This window comes from Drosophila eugracilis, unplaced genomic scaffold (assembly GCF_018153835.1).
Source record: "Drosophila eugracilis isolate 14026-0451.02 unplaced genomic scaffold, ASM1815383v1 contig_1765, whole genome shotgun sequence".
Lineage (NCBI taxonomy): Eukaryota > Metazoa > Arthropoda > Insecta > Diptera > Drosophilidae > Drosophila > Drosophila eugracilis.
Genome location: NW_024572605.1, coordinates 2743084 through 2758946, shown reverse-complemented (window position 1 = coordinate 2758946; position 15863 = coordinate 2743084). Strand labels below are relative to the sequence as shown.

Sequence of the window (15863 nt, the reverse complement as noted above, 5' to 3'; positions counted from 1 at the left end):
AACTTTTTTATTGATTCGATGGCATAATGGCATGACATTGACCCCCAAACTTTTCAGTGTGAAGCTTCACAAAGAGAGACAGTTTTTGGGGGGCAAAACGGAGTTCAGAGTGCACACGAATGGAATTTCCCCCATTCGTTGTCAATGTAATTTGTCAGTTCAAAGACCCCTGGCGACACGAGAACTCCATATTTTGTATACCATGTAACCGGGATGCACAAGGACCCGGATCCTACGTGCAAGATGTTTACATGGCGGTGCTGCCCTGACAAATGTGCCAAGTGTGCGGACGTGTGCCCAGCTCCAAGAATCCTAGAGCCCAGGATGCAGATCCCGAGTCGAGTGCAGCTAAAAAATGTAATCAATGTATTTTTGTCACGTTAACGAAATGCACGAGCCTCACAGCTCAACTGAGTTCAGCCGGCACAGCTGCCATAAAAAGGCACTGAAATAAAAACTAATATGCAAATATATCTCACTACCTGAAATCAATAGGCATGAGTTCAAAATGAGTTTACTTTTCATATAATATGTATTTAAGGGAAAACTATTTTCCAGACAGACAATTTTTGAATTTTTGGAATATTTTCCCTCAGTGTAGTTTCACTTCCTTCGTCACCGCTCGACAAACATAAATTGTGTCTGTCTTTAGGTCTGTTTGTCGAGCTGCCTGAATTTGCACGGCATGACAGCAACAACAACTGTAAGTACAACTATGACTGCAACTACAACTACAAATACAACAATAACAATAACTACCACTACATGAACAACAACAACAACAACGACTGCAGATGACGGAGAAGAATGAGTCCAAATCCCAGGCAGCGGCACAAAGGATTGTCAGGGAGAAATGTCACTTCGTTTGGCAGCAATTATCCCCAGAGCTGAATGAGCATTGACTGAGCAGGCGAATGAGTCCTTCGTCTGCGTCTGCGAAGGATTCTGATTCAGATTTGGATTCCGAGACTGAGAAGGCCTCAGACTGAGTCCCGAATTCTAGGCAACAGCTGCCAGGCTTTGGCGCGAGCTAGTCTGCAATTGCCTAACAGTGAGCACTCGCTAAGGGTTGCAGCTGCTGAGATTTACCTGAAGGGAAGTGATGTAATTATTGGATTGGCATTTCGGTATAAGAATCTTTACTTTTTTAAAAAGTATTAACATGAGAGAAGATAAGATCATAGTCCATCAAACCCTTATTACCATTTAACATAACAATCATGAGAGTCACATCGGAAAGTTCTCTATTAAATACAATTAATTTTCAGAATGTTGCATGTCTTCGTTCCATAAAGGATAATTTGTAAGGACTCTGCATATCGAGTAGGTACTGCAATCATAACTGAGTGCCAGCTACCGTTGCTCAATCGCATTCAGTACCATTCAGCAGTACTGGCTGCCCTGAATCCCCTCTCTGTTCGGCGGCAGTGATGTGTGCCTTATGCCACGACTTCCTCCCCGAAAAAGCAGAGCCCAGAGCGAAGAAAACTTAAGTGCATTTGTGCCACTGTGAGTCGCGTCGTCTGCCAGCTGTCTGCACCCCTGCACCCTCTCGCTCTATGGCATTCCTACCCCCATGTGTAATTAAGTCGAGCATTATACGATATGCTGCATTGGTGAAATTTATGTCCAAATGCATTTGCTGGCTATTTATAGACCGAACTAATGGCGGATCGCTTCTGGAAAACCCGAGTTCATAACCTTACCTATGTGTAACTTAGTTTGCCCTCAGTCGAATGTTATCAAACTGGCACAACCGATAGATTGCGATACTTTTTAGTGGGCCAGTGCCGAAAGAACTCTGGATTTATTTTGACAAATGGGGTTGCAATAGGTTTTTTGTTGGTTGCTATTGGTGAGTAATGGCCAAAACCCACTTGAATGGCATTTAACTATCAGTGTTATCTTAGCTGTACTCAAGTCAGCAAACTCATAAAATTAGTAGATAGCATGGTCAAACAGCTGCATGCCGAATTGTAAAGCCCGTTGGGTGTTGGTATGATAATAGCACCATTGTAACTCATCGATGGCTTTACTGATAGCCCCCAAATTTTCAGACGTTAAGCATTAGTAAATTTCTACATACCAAAAATTCAAGTTTTAGCGATGTGAGTTTCTGTGATTAATAACCTTCGGTAATAGTGATTATAATGAAACCCACAGAACTTGCACCCTTTTACTCATTTGTATTCTTCCCAGCTTTAAAGCTCTGGTATACAAAGAGTCATAGTTGATCTAATTAAAGTGCTGAAAACTAAGAGATAACTTTACCGTACTTAAAAATTGAAAGCCTCAAGAGGCAGCTAAGCGGCATATTTGCAGCATGAGTTCGAAGAGATATCTCTGAATAAACAATAAAGACCACACTCTCTGGAGTCATGAGTCACCGACGATGTTTTCGTGTGTCAGCGAGAAAAGAGCGTCGGAGATCGCCAAGTGATTAACTTCTGTATCTGACAGTCCCAGATTCACCTTTGGAAGTGCCGACTTTGCGGAAATCGAAAAAGAAGGAATTGAAGGGAATATATATAGTCAATAGCTCGGATCGAAGCGGAAACCCGACGCCTCCGCAGGCGCCTCAAGTTGCACTTCGCGCTGGCTCAGCTTTTCGCGGAGCTGCTTTCCTTATCGGCGCGGCTGTGTCATCAGAAAGCAATATATAGAGCATGCGGCAGCAGTAAAGAAAATAATTTAACGACACCCAGCCAAATCGCGACTGCCAAAGAAAGATAGAAGATAGCAACAAGTCGGTGGGAGCCCGCTTGTTTACCTTGAGTTGGATGTTCGTGGCAGCGGAACAGCCAGCAGAACAACCAGCAGAAATAGAAGCAGAAACCCTAAACTTTCAGCTGCACTTCTTATCAGCCGAACAGTGCATTGACATTGTTGCACTTGCTGCTTTGGTGTTGTTGTTGCTCTGTGAGCGTGGCCAAAAGCTTTTCAAAGTCTTCGCAGCAAACAAACAAAAGTTAACAGGGCTGCACCAAGTCAATCTCGACAGCTGCATTAGCTAATTCCTCTGCTTTGACAGTGAAAAGTGGGTTAAAAACAAAATTATATAAAAGAGAGCCTGATAAATGAGTTGAGAAAATTTAGAGCCAATTTTTTGGCTTCTTTAAAATATTTTGAATAAAGTTAAGTGTAAGTATAAGTTAAGTTTAGTTAAGTGAAGCTTAACAATTTATAGTTTTATTTAACATGCTGTTCTATAATGAAATATATTTGCAAACAAGGTGTACTTGTTTTATGAAGTGATTTAATTACTTGTAACTTCATCGCTTAAGAACTTTATTATTTGTTCTTTAACTTTATTTATGCTTTTTGAAAATCCTTGTTAATAGAGAACTTTTTGGCCCACATGCCACCTTTCTGGGACTTGACCGAACTGTGTTCATATGCTTTATTCCAATCCCTTTGCAAACTGTGGGATTACCATGGATGTCCTTGCTCTCAAGTGGGCTGCTGCTTATTAAGTCATAGCCAATGCTGAGGGCAAAGTTCAAAGGCACTTGGCGCCCACATAAGTATGCAACGCGTTTATGTTTGTCTTAAGCGGTGGATGCATCCTGCTAGCTTGTTGCCTTTGTTGCTGCTTTGCTGCTGCGGCTGCTTTTGTGTATGCATTCTCATAATTTACTATTTTAGTAGCTTACACGCACACAGAGACACTGGAGAGGCGGCTTTGTTGACTTTTGTTTTAACGCCTCACAAACACAGACACACACATACTCAGGACGAAGGACTCGCACTCATGTACATGCTTCACTTGACGCACATTGTTGTTTAAACTGGCGCTGGGGGGAAATCACACAATTTATAAGTGTGGACCAACAGAGCGGAGCTGGCCTATCTGGAAAAACAACAATGCGGCGATGGCAATGGCGATGGCGCCTGCTTTATATTAACAAGCCCAAAGAAAGAGCGCGAAAAGTGGAAGGATATTGGCGGTGGCGTTGGCGGGGTCGCGGGCGTTGTGAACAGAATAAAACTGTTGACAATGCCGCAAAACAAGCGAAAAAACATTGCATAAACTTGGGCGCACGCATCCCGAATGAGTAAGTGAGATGGCTATATGGTGAAAGAGAGATGTTGCGGGTGCAATGGTAAAAGGATACAGAAGCGGGCGGAGTGGGTGCTTCCACACACTTAACAAATTCTTTATACTTTCCTATACTCAAATATGTAATTAAACTTTTCTGCTGAGCTAAAATTTATAAAATTAATATAAAGTTTGAAAAAGCTTACAAGAGTTTGGAAATGCTTATAATTCTCAAGTGCGTATTCGTGCAGTGAGAAATCAAATCAAAATATTTAAAACTGTACCAGGACATGTTTATAATCTTGAATTTGTTTTAATTTAAAACTTAAAACCTAGAAAGCCGTTGTTGGTGACCTACTTTTTGATCGTAATTCATAATTACTTTTCAGACTTGCATTTCCAAAAAACTTTAGTTTATGAAGATCTTGAAATTCTTAAATCTTATTAAGCACTTTCTCTAGATGGCACATAAGCACAAACTTTTTAAGTGTATAAACGGATTTACGCTGTGGCATAAAATACGATGCCAGCTCGCGAGTTGGCGCTTTAAGAAGGCCGTCGAAAGCAAAACTCTTTTCACTTTGCCATTATGCGGCTGTTCAGTGGTCGAGGTTGGTGGGGGAAGGGGGTGGAATTTGGGTGGGTCAAAAGAGAAGGGAGGGGAAGGGGGTCTCTGCAATAACATATGTTTTTGGAGGCAGCGAGGATTATGTAACAACTCGCTGCATTTGAACAATGTTAACCTCCTCAGTCCCCTCCCATCTTATTGTTGTTTGGTCCACCAGCGGAAAGAAAAGAGACAGCAGGGGGGTAGAGGAGAAGGAAATGGGTAAAGGGGGCGTGGCTGGTTGTGCTTGTGTGCGTGGCAAAGCCAAAATATTTGAACAATTTGCGCTGCAGATTTCTTTGGCAGCCGCAAAAGCGAAGCTAACAGCCTTCACTCTACACGTATATGTGTGTGTGTGTGTGGTAGTGTCGCATCCTTTGGCCTCTCTCTCGCACCATCTCACTCTCTCTGTCGAACACACACACGGACAGACTGCACTCGTTTAGCATCGTTAAGCTTTCCACTTTCCGCTTTTGTATGCCGGGCCACATTTTTCGTGCTAATATCGTTAAAATGTTATTACAACGTAGTTTTTGCTTTAAACTTCCCTTTTTCGTCCTCTCTGTTGGAAAATTATCGTTAGTTTGGTGGTACTACCAGCCAGCCACCCACCTTCAGGCCCCCCTTGGATATTCTTTCATGTTTCTGGGCTGGATTTTCGCTACATCGTGTAAAATTAATTGAATGTAGCTCCAGCACTGAGCAGGTCCAACCAGATGGCCAGAAACGGATGTAAGCCAGGATCTGGCCAGCCAGCCAGCCAGCTAGCCATCCAGTGGCCCATGTAATTTAGATGCTGAGCTGCCAAACCTGCTTAAGTGCAGCAGTGGCCAATGGTTCCGATCTGACTTACGAAGTCTACCAAAAAAGGGTTCCTATAAAAAGTGTAACCTTAATTGTACTTACAAATATCCTACACTATTCGCACCTACAAGGGTATCCTTTTCCAATAGTTTAAGTCCAACAGATGGAGTGAAAAGGCCAAATGGACTCTGCAATCGATGCTGCTAGTAGTAATGAAAATGTAATTTTTATAGGGTGAAAACGCATAAATGTAGTCCAGTTTTTATGTCATTTTTATTTTATGTTTTACCGCGAATCATCGCAATCAGAAAGTTATTATAGATTAAATAAGTAAAAAATGGTTTCCCACGTTCTCTTTTATGCAGTCTGCAATAAAAATGCAATTCCTTTTTGCTGTGTTGCCCGTCGCGATGAAAAAATGTGTTTGGTTTATTCCCGCCTGCTAGCAAATAAAAATGTACACAAAATAGGGTTTAATTTGAATACAAAACTGTATTGCTTTTTTATATCTTAAATATTTGTTCGAGGAGGGAGTAACGTTTCGACTTGGAGAGTTATAATGCCTTATCAGACGGCTCCGATTGTTTGCCCAACTCCAACTCCACTTTGGCCTATCTTATCGGGCAGCTCCGAAAACCTCCGGCCCTCGACAACATTCCTGTATGCGATTAAAAACCCCACTGGATGTGATGAGTTCCCCATTCGCTGTGACAAATATTGATTTATGCTTTAAGCTTTCAACGTTCGCTGTGCTGCATCGCAGGGTTCTGGAGCATATCAAATATTTGCTTAAATAAAGCAAAGGCAAGCTTATTTTTCTGCCAGCAAATGAACTAAGCTTCGTCCGGAATTGAAAGGCGGGGCGTTTGTTTTTCCCTCGCATTGCATGACAAACATGGCAGGAATATTCTATGAAAATTTCGCTCTTTTCAACAGCCTTCGTCCACGCCAGGATAAATGATTTTCCCCATCTTGTGCTCCTGCTGCGGCTTCTTCTTCCTCATCTTTTCCTCGGCAGACGTAATTTAATGATGAATTCCCAGCTACACAGAGCGTAGCAAGTTGGGAGTTCAAGGATTTCTTTCTAGAACAAATAGACCATGAGGAAGATGGATATGCCTTTAATCACTCTAAGTATATAATCTTATAACTCCTTTCTTAGATTTACATGTCTTTAGTAAAACTAATTGTTTTAATCTTTCTAAGAACTACTCAAGAAATAAATTCCAGATCTTTGGATACTTTTTTCCCATGTACAGTTTATCCTTCACGTGGGCGTTTGTGGGCGTTCGGTTGCGTGTCTTCAGAAATTATAATCCACACTGGAGAAGAGAAAAAGTTGCGGCAGAGAGGCAAATGAGAAAGGGGGCACGGAGGGACTGCCATTCGTGAATGCTTATTTATATATTTCCTTATCTGCGATGAAAAGTGAACTATTATTCAGTGGGCCCTGACCAAGAAGCGCTCAACTGAGACGCCAGCGGCGTGTGCCAGGACCTCTTCGTAACCCCCACCCCCACGGACCTACCGCGCCCAACCCTTATCCCGGCACCTATTGCCGCAGAGCCCACCCCGCCGCAGCCCTTATCCTGCGTAGGCGCTGCGAAGCGTGGCCAGACAGACGGCTGGCAGGCGTTAGGACACGCGTCCTTTTTCCCAACTACCATACACTACCGATTCTCTTGTTGTGCTCCCATTCAGGCCAAGAAAGTTTTCCGGTGGTGGGCTTCCTGTCTTCCTGTCCCAAGGATATTAAAGCCAGCACAACAGCTGCAGATCCTCACGTCGCCCGGTCGAGGGAATCATCAGTACGGAAATACAAGACCTTTCCTTTATTGGCAATATTTCTTTAAGAAATCATTTCACTTACTCGTATATAACTTATTCTTTGATTCTCTTACACCCGTGATAAATGTTTTTAATAAATCATGAAGATAACTACTTTAAACTTCTTAAGTTTTATATTTGGTAAGATTTAAAGATAGAGTTTCTATCCTTAAACTTGAACTTAAAGTGTATTCAAAGTTCGTAGCTAGTACCCTTATGTTTTTGCAAATGTTTTTCTTTGGCTTATCTAATCCCGGTTGGGAACGCGTATTAAATACTTTAAGATGCTTGCTGAGCTCCAAATGCACCTTTTCCATTCAAAATCTTATCAAGTCTACTTTTGTCACACCAACACACAGAATATACACGAATTTTGATTCTATTGTGCGGGGATAAGTTTTCTGTTTATCTTTTGGGGCCCGCAGCTTTTACATCGAATTCGATTGTAATATTGTGTGTTCCTGCCGTTTTCGGGGATTTTAAAGAGCCTTACAGAAGTCCTTCCAACTTCTCAGCCAGCAGCTTTCCTTTGTTCCGCATATGCACGCAGAAAAGTGTTTAATGTCGTATATGATAAAATTCATTTTGATTTCGCAACGTATTTAAGATATTACTATAATATTTAAACTTAAATTGTTTTGGCAATAACCAATTATTTTAAGCCAACTTCTTAGAGGCCTCTTCACGCAATATTTATTTATACTAAACCCCATTTCATATAAAAAATTTAAATTCAGATGTGACCTTTTTTCACGGTGTTGGGGGTATTTTTCGCACATCCTTTGCCATCAATCAAAAGTGCGTGAAATCAAGAATTTATGCCTCATTGGCAGCCAGGGCACGCTCGAGCGCATTGAGCAGATAAAAGCATCAGCCGCAGCAGGTCGACACCGGGAAATCGCATAAAAATGCTCCACAAAGGGCGAGTAATGTATGCACAGTCGTCCTGGGGGGGCGTGGCTGGGGCCTAGGCAACCGCAAGGCAACAAAAACATACATTTTATTAACCGACAAACACGGGCGAGATGTCCCTGACCATTGCCAGGACCACGCACCACACACTTGGTCCACTCTTCGGGGAATCCTGCCCAATGACCACAAGTCAGATGCACGTGTAGGCCCACCAGTGGGATGTGGGTGGTGTTCTACTGGGTGACTGAGTGGCTGAGCAGCTCAGTGGGAGCGGGGCATAAAAATTGCATGGACTTGAAGTTGATTTGAATGTGGCCCCCGAGTCGGACCCTGGTGGTGAGCAAACTTAAATAAATATTACCCTACCACAGACAATTTGCAATGCATCCACCCATGTCCCTGGCACACCTTTTGTGGTTTTTGTAGCTGGTGTTACACGTGCCAAGAACAACTCAAACGGGGCTGTGAAAAAGGTTCTTTACATTTTATTTTAGAAATTATATTGTACCAGAAGGTAAATGAGAAAGAAACTTTAATTGTGATTCTACAAAATTTACAAAAAATTTAAATATTTCAAGCATTTCTTGAATAAAATAATATTTCTGTTGGCTCCTCTTCCCTCTTCTTTGGAAATTGGTTTGAAATTTTTTTAGGAACATAACTTAATAAACTAAACATTCTTTTTAAAGGGTTGCAGCCTTTACAGTTGCTGATTATTCTTGTATATATAAAAAGTCCTATCAGTTAATCAATTGTAATCTTTTCAAAAGCACTTCTATCATAAACCACCCAACAATTTAATCGACTTGATAACAAACAAGTTCCCAGGTTCGTTTTCAATGAGGGCTTGTGCCTGTAGATTTTCCTTTTCCAACTCCCCTAGACCAGGTGCGCAGTGAGTACCACGGAAAGTAACGGCCTTTTGGACAACTGCTCCTAATAGTTGCCACCACTATGAGCTGGGCAAACATTTCAACCCTCTAAGGAGGCGAAATCAACGCACGGCAGATGTGCGCAAGTTCAGTGATCGAGAAGCGAGGAGCGAGAGCGGCGAGTAGCAAGGACATGTTTCGTGGCGCAGGACATATGCGGGATATCCCGTTCTAGCACGCCCTGCTGTAGATCCACCCTGGAAAGTAACGAAAATGTTTGTTTGATTGCATTCCGAATTCGGTTGGGTTGAGTGGGTTACGAGCTGTTATTGTTGCACTTTCCGTACTTTCCACACCCGGCGGTACAGTTATTGTTGGTGTTGTGGCAGCTCTTGTTTACATAATTCCATATGCTGCGCATTTCCTTGATGAAAATTTAAAGCATAAATTGTTGCTTTCTGTTTCCTGGAAATATTTGCCGAATGCAAAAAGCAAATAAAATGGGAACAATATTCCTACAATATGTGCATTGTGTTTACCTGCTAGCCAAATGCAATGGCATAACAAAATAGTTTGTTCAATGGCATTTAAGAGATAAAAGTTTAGTTGGAATAAGAATGCCTTTTTAGTTTTGCACATTTTTGTTTCAAGACATTTGGCCGAAAAATTTTATTTTTTATAAAGTAAGCCACTGAAGGATGGCAATTCAATTTCAAGTTGAATTTCTGCTAACAGACTTGTGGTCACAGTTGTTAGAAAAATATTATTGCCCCATCAAGTTGTGTAACAAATAGTGCAGGCGGGCAAATATTTTTGCAATGATTGCGAAAAGAATTGGAATCATTCATGTTGAAGTCATATTTATTCAATCAAAAGGCTCAAAATAATTCCAACAAATATACATTTTATAGTCAGGGAGTCTTCGAGCGGTTTTCTATAAAATTTAGTAAATTATTCATTGTTAACATATTATATGATATATTTGTAAAATAATTATGCCATGAAAGAAATCCATTATAATAAAAATACTTTCAATATGCAACTTTCTTTCCACCCTTGTATTTACCCCTTGACAGTTCTTAATCATGAGAAACTGGGTTAAATTTGTTTAACATTTCTTCTGGTTACTTAAGGCTCTGCGAATTCCAGAAGAAACGAATCCTTCGAAAGCAGGAAGTGATAGAGACATAGCAGAAAGAGACAGCGAACCTGACCTCCTTCGGTTTATCCCCTAAGCGGAAATTGTTAAGCAACTCACTTGCCTTCAGCGAGTCCATTCACTTACCCACTCATTCATTCACTCACCGACTTACTCTTCGCTTGATTCATTCAGTTATTCGTTGGTCATGCAAATCCCTGGCACACAAATTTACACCTTGAGTGCAGTTTGCAAAGCCCCGGGATAATCCGCATTAGTTGCAGAATGCAGACGGCCACAGATACCGAATGAGACCGGTCCGGTCTGGTCCAGAAGGCCAAAAACCCACCCGATCCGACATGACAATGTGGCTATAGGGCTTAGTTTCCTCTCTCTACCGCTAACTTGTGCTATTACGCTATTTCTACGGATGCTGGAGAGGGGGAAAAGGCAAATTGAATCGTGTTTTGTCGAGCATTTCATTTTGGAATTTGTCAAATGTCGAAATTTTGCAGACTGGCTTCCATCGTAAAAGTCCTAAAAACCCCAAACAGAAACAGAAACCAATAAAATATGTATGTTTTGTCCATCACCCATCGCCCATTGGCCCCTGCATATTGCAATTTTAATTTTTCAATTCATTTTATGTAGAATATCTGTCCGAGTCGATGTTTTTACGCCCAGGCTACTGGAGTCGGAGCCGCAGGGGTGCCACAAATAACAAATTGCTTGTCATTGGCATTGCCAGGAGGACCCGGGACCCCCAACTACAAACAAGTACGGAGAAGTCGACCCCTTCCTCGAAAGGCCTTAGACAGGGCTTTTACAATTTGAATCTCGATTAGAATTCATTGAGTTGCCGGCATTGGTTAGCCATCAGCCTCTAGGCACGCACAGTGGGCAGAGAGGATAAAATATTCCTTTTAAAAATAATCAAACTGGAAAAACAATTTTTATTGAGCTTTAACTTGGAGTTGCTTCACAAGACCCAAGACCTTTCGCCTCTGGAGTTTATCATTGGCGGTTTTTGGGAGACTATCGATGAAAAATACACCACCTCGAATTTGGTAGGCTCCGCTTAAATGCCTTTCTACCGTATTCCGGATTTGATCTGCCGTGAGATGCTCACCTTCCGGACCTGAAGAGCGGACCACACCGCAAGCAGTAAGATTGGTAGAGACTTCGTCGGGAATTCCAAAGACACAAGCCTCACTCACACCGGGCAAACTGAGGATGAACTCCTCGATCTGCTCGGGATAGATCTGGAAGTTGTTGAACTTGAACACATCGGTGTCCCTTGTCTGTATGTAAAGGTTGCCCTCACTGTCCAGATACCCAATGTCTCCGGTGCGGAACCACATTCCATCTGAGCTGATTGCCTTCCTAGTGGCTTCTGGATTTCGATAGTAGCCCTCCCACTTATAGCGCAATCGGGCGTAGATGATGCCCACCTCATTGAGGCCCAGTGGCATTTTCAGTTTGTCCAGAACACGCAGCTCCATATTTCGCATGACCTTGCCCTCGCAGCCTGCTGGCCCTCCCACATTTTTGCTCAGACCTCCCATCTCGGACAGTCCGTAACCAACAATGAACCTCTGGCTTCCAATCAGCTCGTACATTCTGCTAGTTACCGCCTTACACACCTTGGACCCAGCCCCAATTAGAGCTCGTACCGATTGAAGTTTGTCCTTCAGTTCCATCAAATCAATGTCATATTTGGAAAGCAGAGTAATCTGATGGGAGGCCAGGAACAGGAAGGTCACCTTGTGCTTCGCCACCAGCTGGAGGAGGTACTCCACGCTATATGGCCGATTGGTGATGATCCGACGACAGCCATTGAGGAGTGAGGCTAGTAGAATTATCGTTCCCGATATCCAATAAAGGGGACTGAACGATAGCAGCACGCTATCTCTGGTGTAGGTGTTCGGGCTGTAATTGGATAATATTAATATGATATAGCATTATTCTAATTAGGGAAATCATTCAGTCTATATTGCCCAATAAATATATAATAAGGGAATCTTAACCTCTTTACCCTAATTGCTTATCACTTACTTCTTGCAATTACAAAGTAAGCTGCGATGGGATCGTGTCACGCCCTTTGGCATTCCCGTGGTTCCCGAAGAGCATACAATAAACGCCGTGTGATCGCCATGCAATTTCGGGCAGGGAACATATCTAAAATCAAGGCAAGATGACTAATTTAGATTCATTAAGAGGATCATAGAAACTTACGCGGCAGCTGTTATACACTCATCATCATTAAGGAGCAGGCTAAGATCTAGCACTCCTTCTATTTTTCCATTAACCAAATATATCTTGGCGGGCTTTAACAATCTCTCGTTAACTGATCTAATTACATGGTAGTTCTCAACATCGCAAAAGATTACTTTGGGCTCGGTAATATCATACATGTACTTGACAGTCTCTGACAAATAATAAATGTAGGTTAAGTAGCTCAAGAAGTTCAGGCTTTACCTTCACTAAACTCCGGATGCAGTGGGTTGATGGGCATGCCACGTAGCAAAGCCGCAACGACCACGCTGGTCAGGTAGGTGGAGTTATTTGCCGAGATCCCAATGACATCGCCTTTCCGCAAACCGAATTTCTTGAAGGCCTGGGCAATGCGGGCACTCTGCTGAGCCAACTGCCCACCGGTGAGCTCTTGCCCCGTGGGATCGCAGTGCTGCAACACCCGATCGGCGTTGATCTGTAGCACGCGCATGATCACCTCGCCCAGAGTCATCTCCGGGCCGTAGAACTCCTTGCCCCGTGGACCAGACCAAGTCCGCGTAGCGGCATCGTAGTGCACCTCACAGCTCATAGCGCTTTCAAACGAATAAGCGTTTTATTGCGCCTCATTTGGGTTTTATATGGCTCCCGAACCACGGAAAACAAAGTGGACCTGTTAATTAGTTGGACACGCCAAGACATCGATGCTTGTCGCCAGTGTCATCTAAAATAGATGCTGATTTACTCATTGGCGTATCAGTGCCGCTTCCGAATCCCGCTAATCAAAGCCAGCACTCCACCAGACATTCCAGATTTGGAAACTTTTAATTTTTTTTAGGACAGCAATTCAACTGATTCACAGTGTTTACTTTTATGGAGCACGACTTTATTTTGTAAAACAGATGATATTTATTTTTGTAACTAAGGTTACCTCACAGATGGGTAGTAGCCTCACTCAACTCCGCCCAGATTCTCCTGCGCTGAATCTTGTTGTTCTGCGTCTTTGGGAGTTTGTCCACAAAGAACACTCCACCGCGAATGTGAAAAGCTTCGCTCAGATGCTGGGCCACAATCGCCTTGACATCCGCTTCGGTAAGTTTCGCACCTAGTTCGTTTTCATCTCGGACCACAGCACAGGCTGTAAGATTTGTGGAGACGTCGTCGGGTATTCCGAAAACAGCTACTTCGTGGACTCCTGGTAGATGATGAATTACGTCCTCGATTTGCTTGGGATAAATGGGAAAGTGGTTGTACTTGAAGACATCGGTGTCCCGGGTCTGGAAGTGCAGGCATCCCTCGTCGTCGAAGTAACCATGATCCCCGGTGAGCAGCCACTGACCATCGGGAGTTACGGTCACCTGGGTCTCCTGCGGGTTGTGGTAGTAACCACCCCAACGATAATTCAGTTTAACTAAGATTTGACCCGTCTGGTTAGGTCCCAAGGGCTGGGCGTGATCATCAATCAGTCGGACCTGGAACATTTCGCAACAATTTTCCCTCGCTGCCCAACGGACCTCCTACGTTCTTGGAGATACCTCCATGCTCGGTGAGACCGTAGAGCACAGCAAACCTATCGGCACCCAGCAGCTCGTACAACTGCTTCCAGATTCCCAGAGGAACCTTCGAGCCACTGCACACGAAGGACTTGACGGACTGCATCTTCGCAGCCAGCTCCTGTTATTGAGGGCTCTTGGCCAGCAGAGCCATGTGGTGAGGCACTGTGAGCACGGAGGTCACCTGGTTTCGCTCCACAAGGTCAGCAAAGTATTCCACGGTAAACGGACGATTTGTAATGATTCTGCGGCAACCGTTGACCAGCGAAGCCAGCATGGTAAAGATGCAGCTCACCCAGTAGAGTGGGCTGTTGCAGAAGAGGACTGTATCCGAGGTAAAGAGCTGAGGGCTGTACAATATCCAATAGAGGTCATATTTCTCGGGAAGAATGCTAAATAGTACTCACCTTTTGGCACCATTTAGCAGACTGCGATGCGAACGGGTTACGCCCTTGGGCAAACCGGTTACTCCCGACGAGGTTATGATGAAGGCCGTGTCGTCGCCACTCAAATGCGGGCAGGCAAAGCTGCAAGATCAGGAATAGCTTACAGGAAAGTTTCTCAAAGGTTTGGGGTGAGATCTACATACAGGGTTCTATCGTCGTATCCAGTGCAACCATCTGCTAAAAGATCCTTTATATTGCGCACTCCTGGCAGAGTTCCAGTGAGCAGAATGATCTCAGTTTTGAACTTGAGGGTGCTTTTGACCGCGCTCAAGGTCTCGTAGTTGTCCATGTCGCAGAAAATGACCTTGGGCTTAGTAATTCCATACATGTAGGCGGTGGTTTCTGTAGGGGAAATGAAGTTCATGATTGAGTTATATAAAAATCTCAAGGCAATGTAAAGCACTAACCAGGATCGAATTCCGGATGCAGTGGGTTGATGGGTGTTCCGTTCAGCAGAGCTGCGATGACCACTTCAGTGAGATAGGTGGTGTTCTTGGCCGAAATGCCGACCACATCTCCGCGTTGCAACTTCAAGCGTTGGAAGGCATGGGCCAACCGGCGACTTTGCTCCAACAACTGACCTCCAGTGAGTTGCTCTCCCGTCGGATCGAACACCTGCATCACCTTGTCCGAATACAAGCGCAAGATGATCAGTGCCACTTCGCCCAGGGTCATATCCGGACCATAGTACTCCTTGTCCTTCGGTCCGGACCAAATCTTTTCGAAGCTATCGTACTTGGTTGCCGCCATTTGACTCTAGATTCCTGTTAGCCGGTGTATTAGACAAAACAAAACTTCCGCACACATCAACTGAGTTTTCGAGAGTGTGCTCTGGCCTATATATATAGTCGACGCTAGGAAGGCCTCCGAACTAGATGTGCGATCTGCTAATTGCCTCGACACGTTCCCCCATAACCTACACCCGTGTACAGCAGCTTCTAATAAACTTTGGCGACAGATGACGCTGCCAAATTATCAGGTGTGTTTTCCTACAACACATGCAGCTGAATGCTGATATTTCAAATCCACTTCACAACTTTTACTTTTTCGCTGACTTTTCCAAGTTCATGATGCCGCACACCACTGTGCCAGGTGGAATGGAATCCATGCCCACTGTCTGGCAATTGCATAATTTCTACGATTAAACACGGTTTGAGCTCCATTCACTCTACTCCCTGACTGCTTCTGTTCCTGTTGTCGTTCTCGTGTCCCTGCAGTTGCTCTGCGGTTGTCTCCACGTGCCACGATTCCTGGTTCTCGTTGCGTCGCTCCTCCCTGCCAGGTGGATATATACGCATCCCAGCTGTACGTATAACTGGCATGTGCAACCGCAGAGAGATAGAGTCGCATCCTTGATGGGCACACGCTTCATTTGCGTGCTTAGTTAGGAAATCAAGCGTATGGCTGCGGGACAAATGGGAGGGAAGGGTGGT

General features: G+C 43.8%; 2 protein-coding genes across 2 annotated transcripts; both read right to left on the bottom strand.

The window, feature by feature from the left end:
- Window positions 1–11132: 11132 nt before the first annotated feature.
- LOC108108917 (luciferin 4-monooxygenase) lies at window positions 11133–13023 on the bottom strand. Its single transcript, XM_017217168.2, has 4 exons — window positions 12678–13023; window positions 12435–12627; window positions 12255–12377; window positions 11133–12128 (listed from the first exon to the last, which is right to left on the bottom strand). The coding sequence occupies exons 1-4, from the start codon at window positions 13021–13023 to the stop codon at window positions 11153–11155; spliced, it is 1638 nt and encodes a 545-aa protein (XP_017072657.1). The 3' UTR covers window positions 11133–11152.
- A 272-nt stretch (window positions 13024–13295) lies between these two features.
- Window positions 13296–15325, bottom strand: LOC108108931 (luciferin 4-monooxygenase). The gene is given in 5 exon segments (XM_017217185.2): window positions 13296–13906; window positions 13908–14334; window positions 14392–14511; window positions 14574–14772; window positions 14838–15325. Coding segments are annotated over 5 exon segments (1632 nt in total). The 5' UTR covers window positions 15181–15325; the 3' UTR covers window positions 13296–13363.
- Between the last annotated feature and the right edge of the window lie 538 nt (window positions 15326–15863).

Coding starts and splice junctions, on each gene's coding strand:
- LOC108108917 (XM_017217168.2), bottom strand. CDS start 13,023: ATGAGCTGTGAGGTGCACTACGATGCCGCTACGCGGACTTGGTCTGGT. Junction 12,628..12,677: donor GCATCCGGAGTTTAGTGAAG/GTAAAGCCTGAA, acceptor ATTATTTGTCAG/AGACTGTCAAGTACATGTAT. Junction 12,129..12,254: donor TTACTTTGTAATTGCAAGAA/GTAAGTGATAAG, acceptor ATCCAATTACAG/CCCGAACACCTACACCAGAG.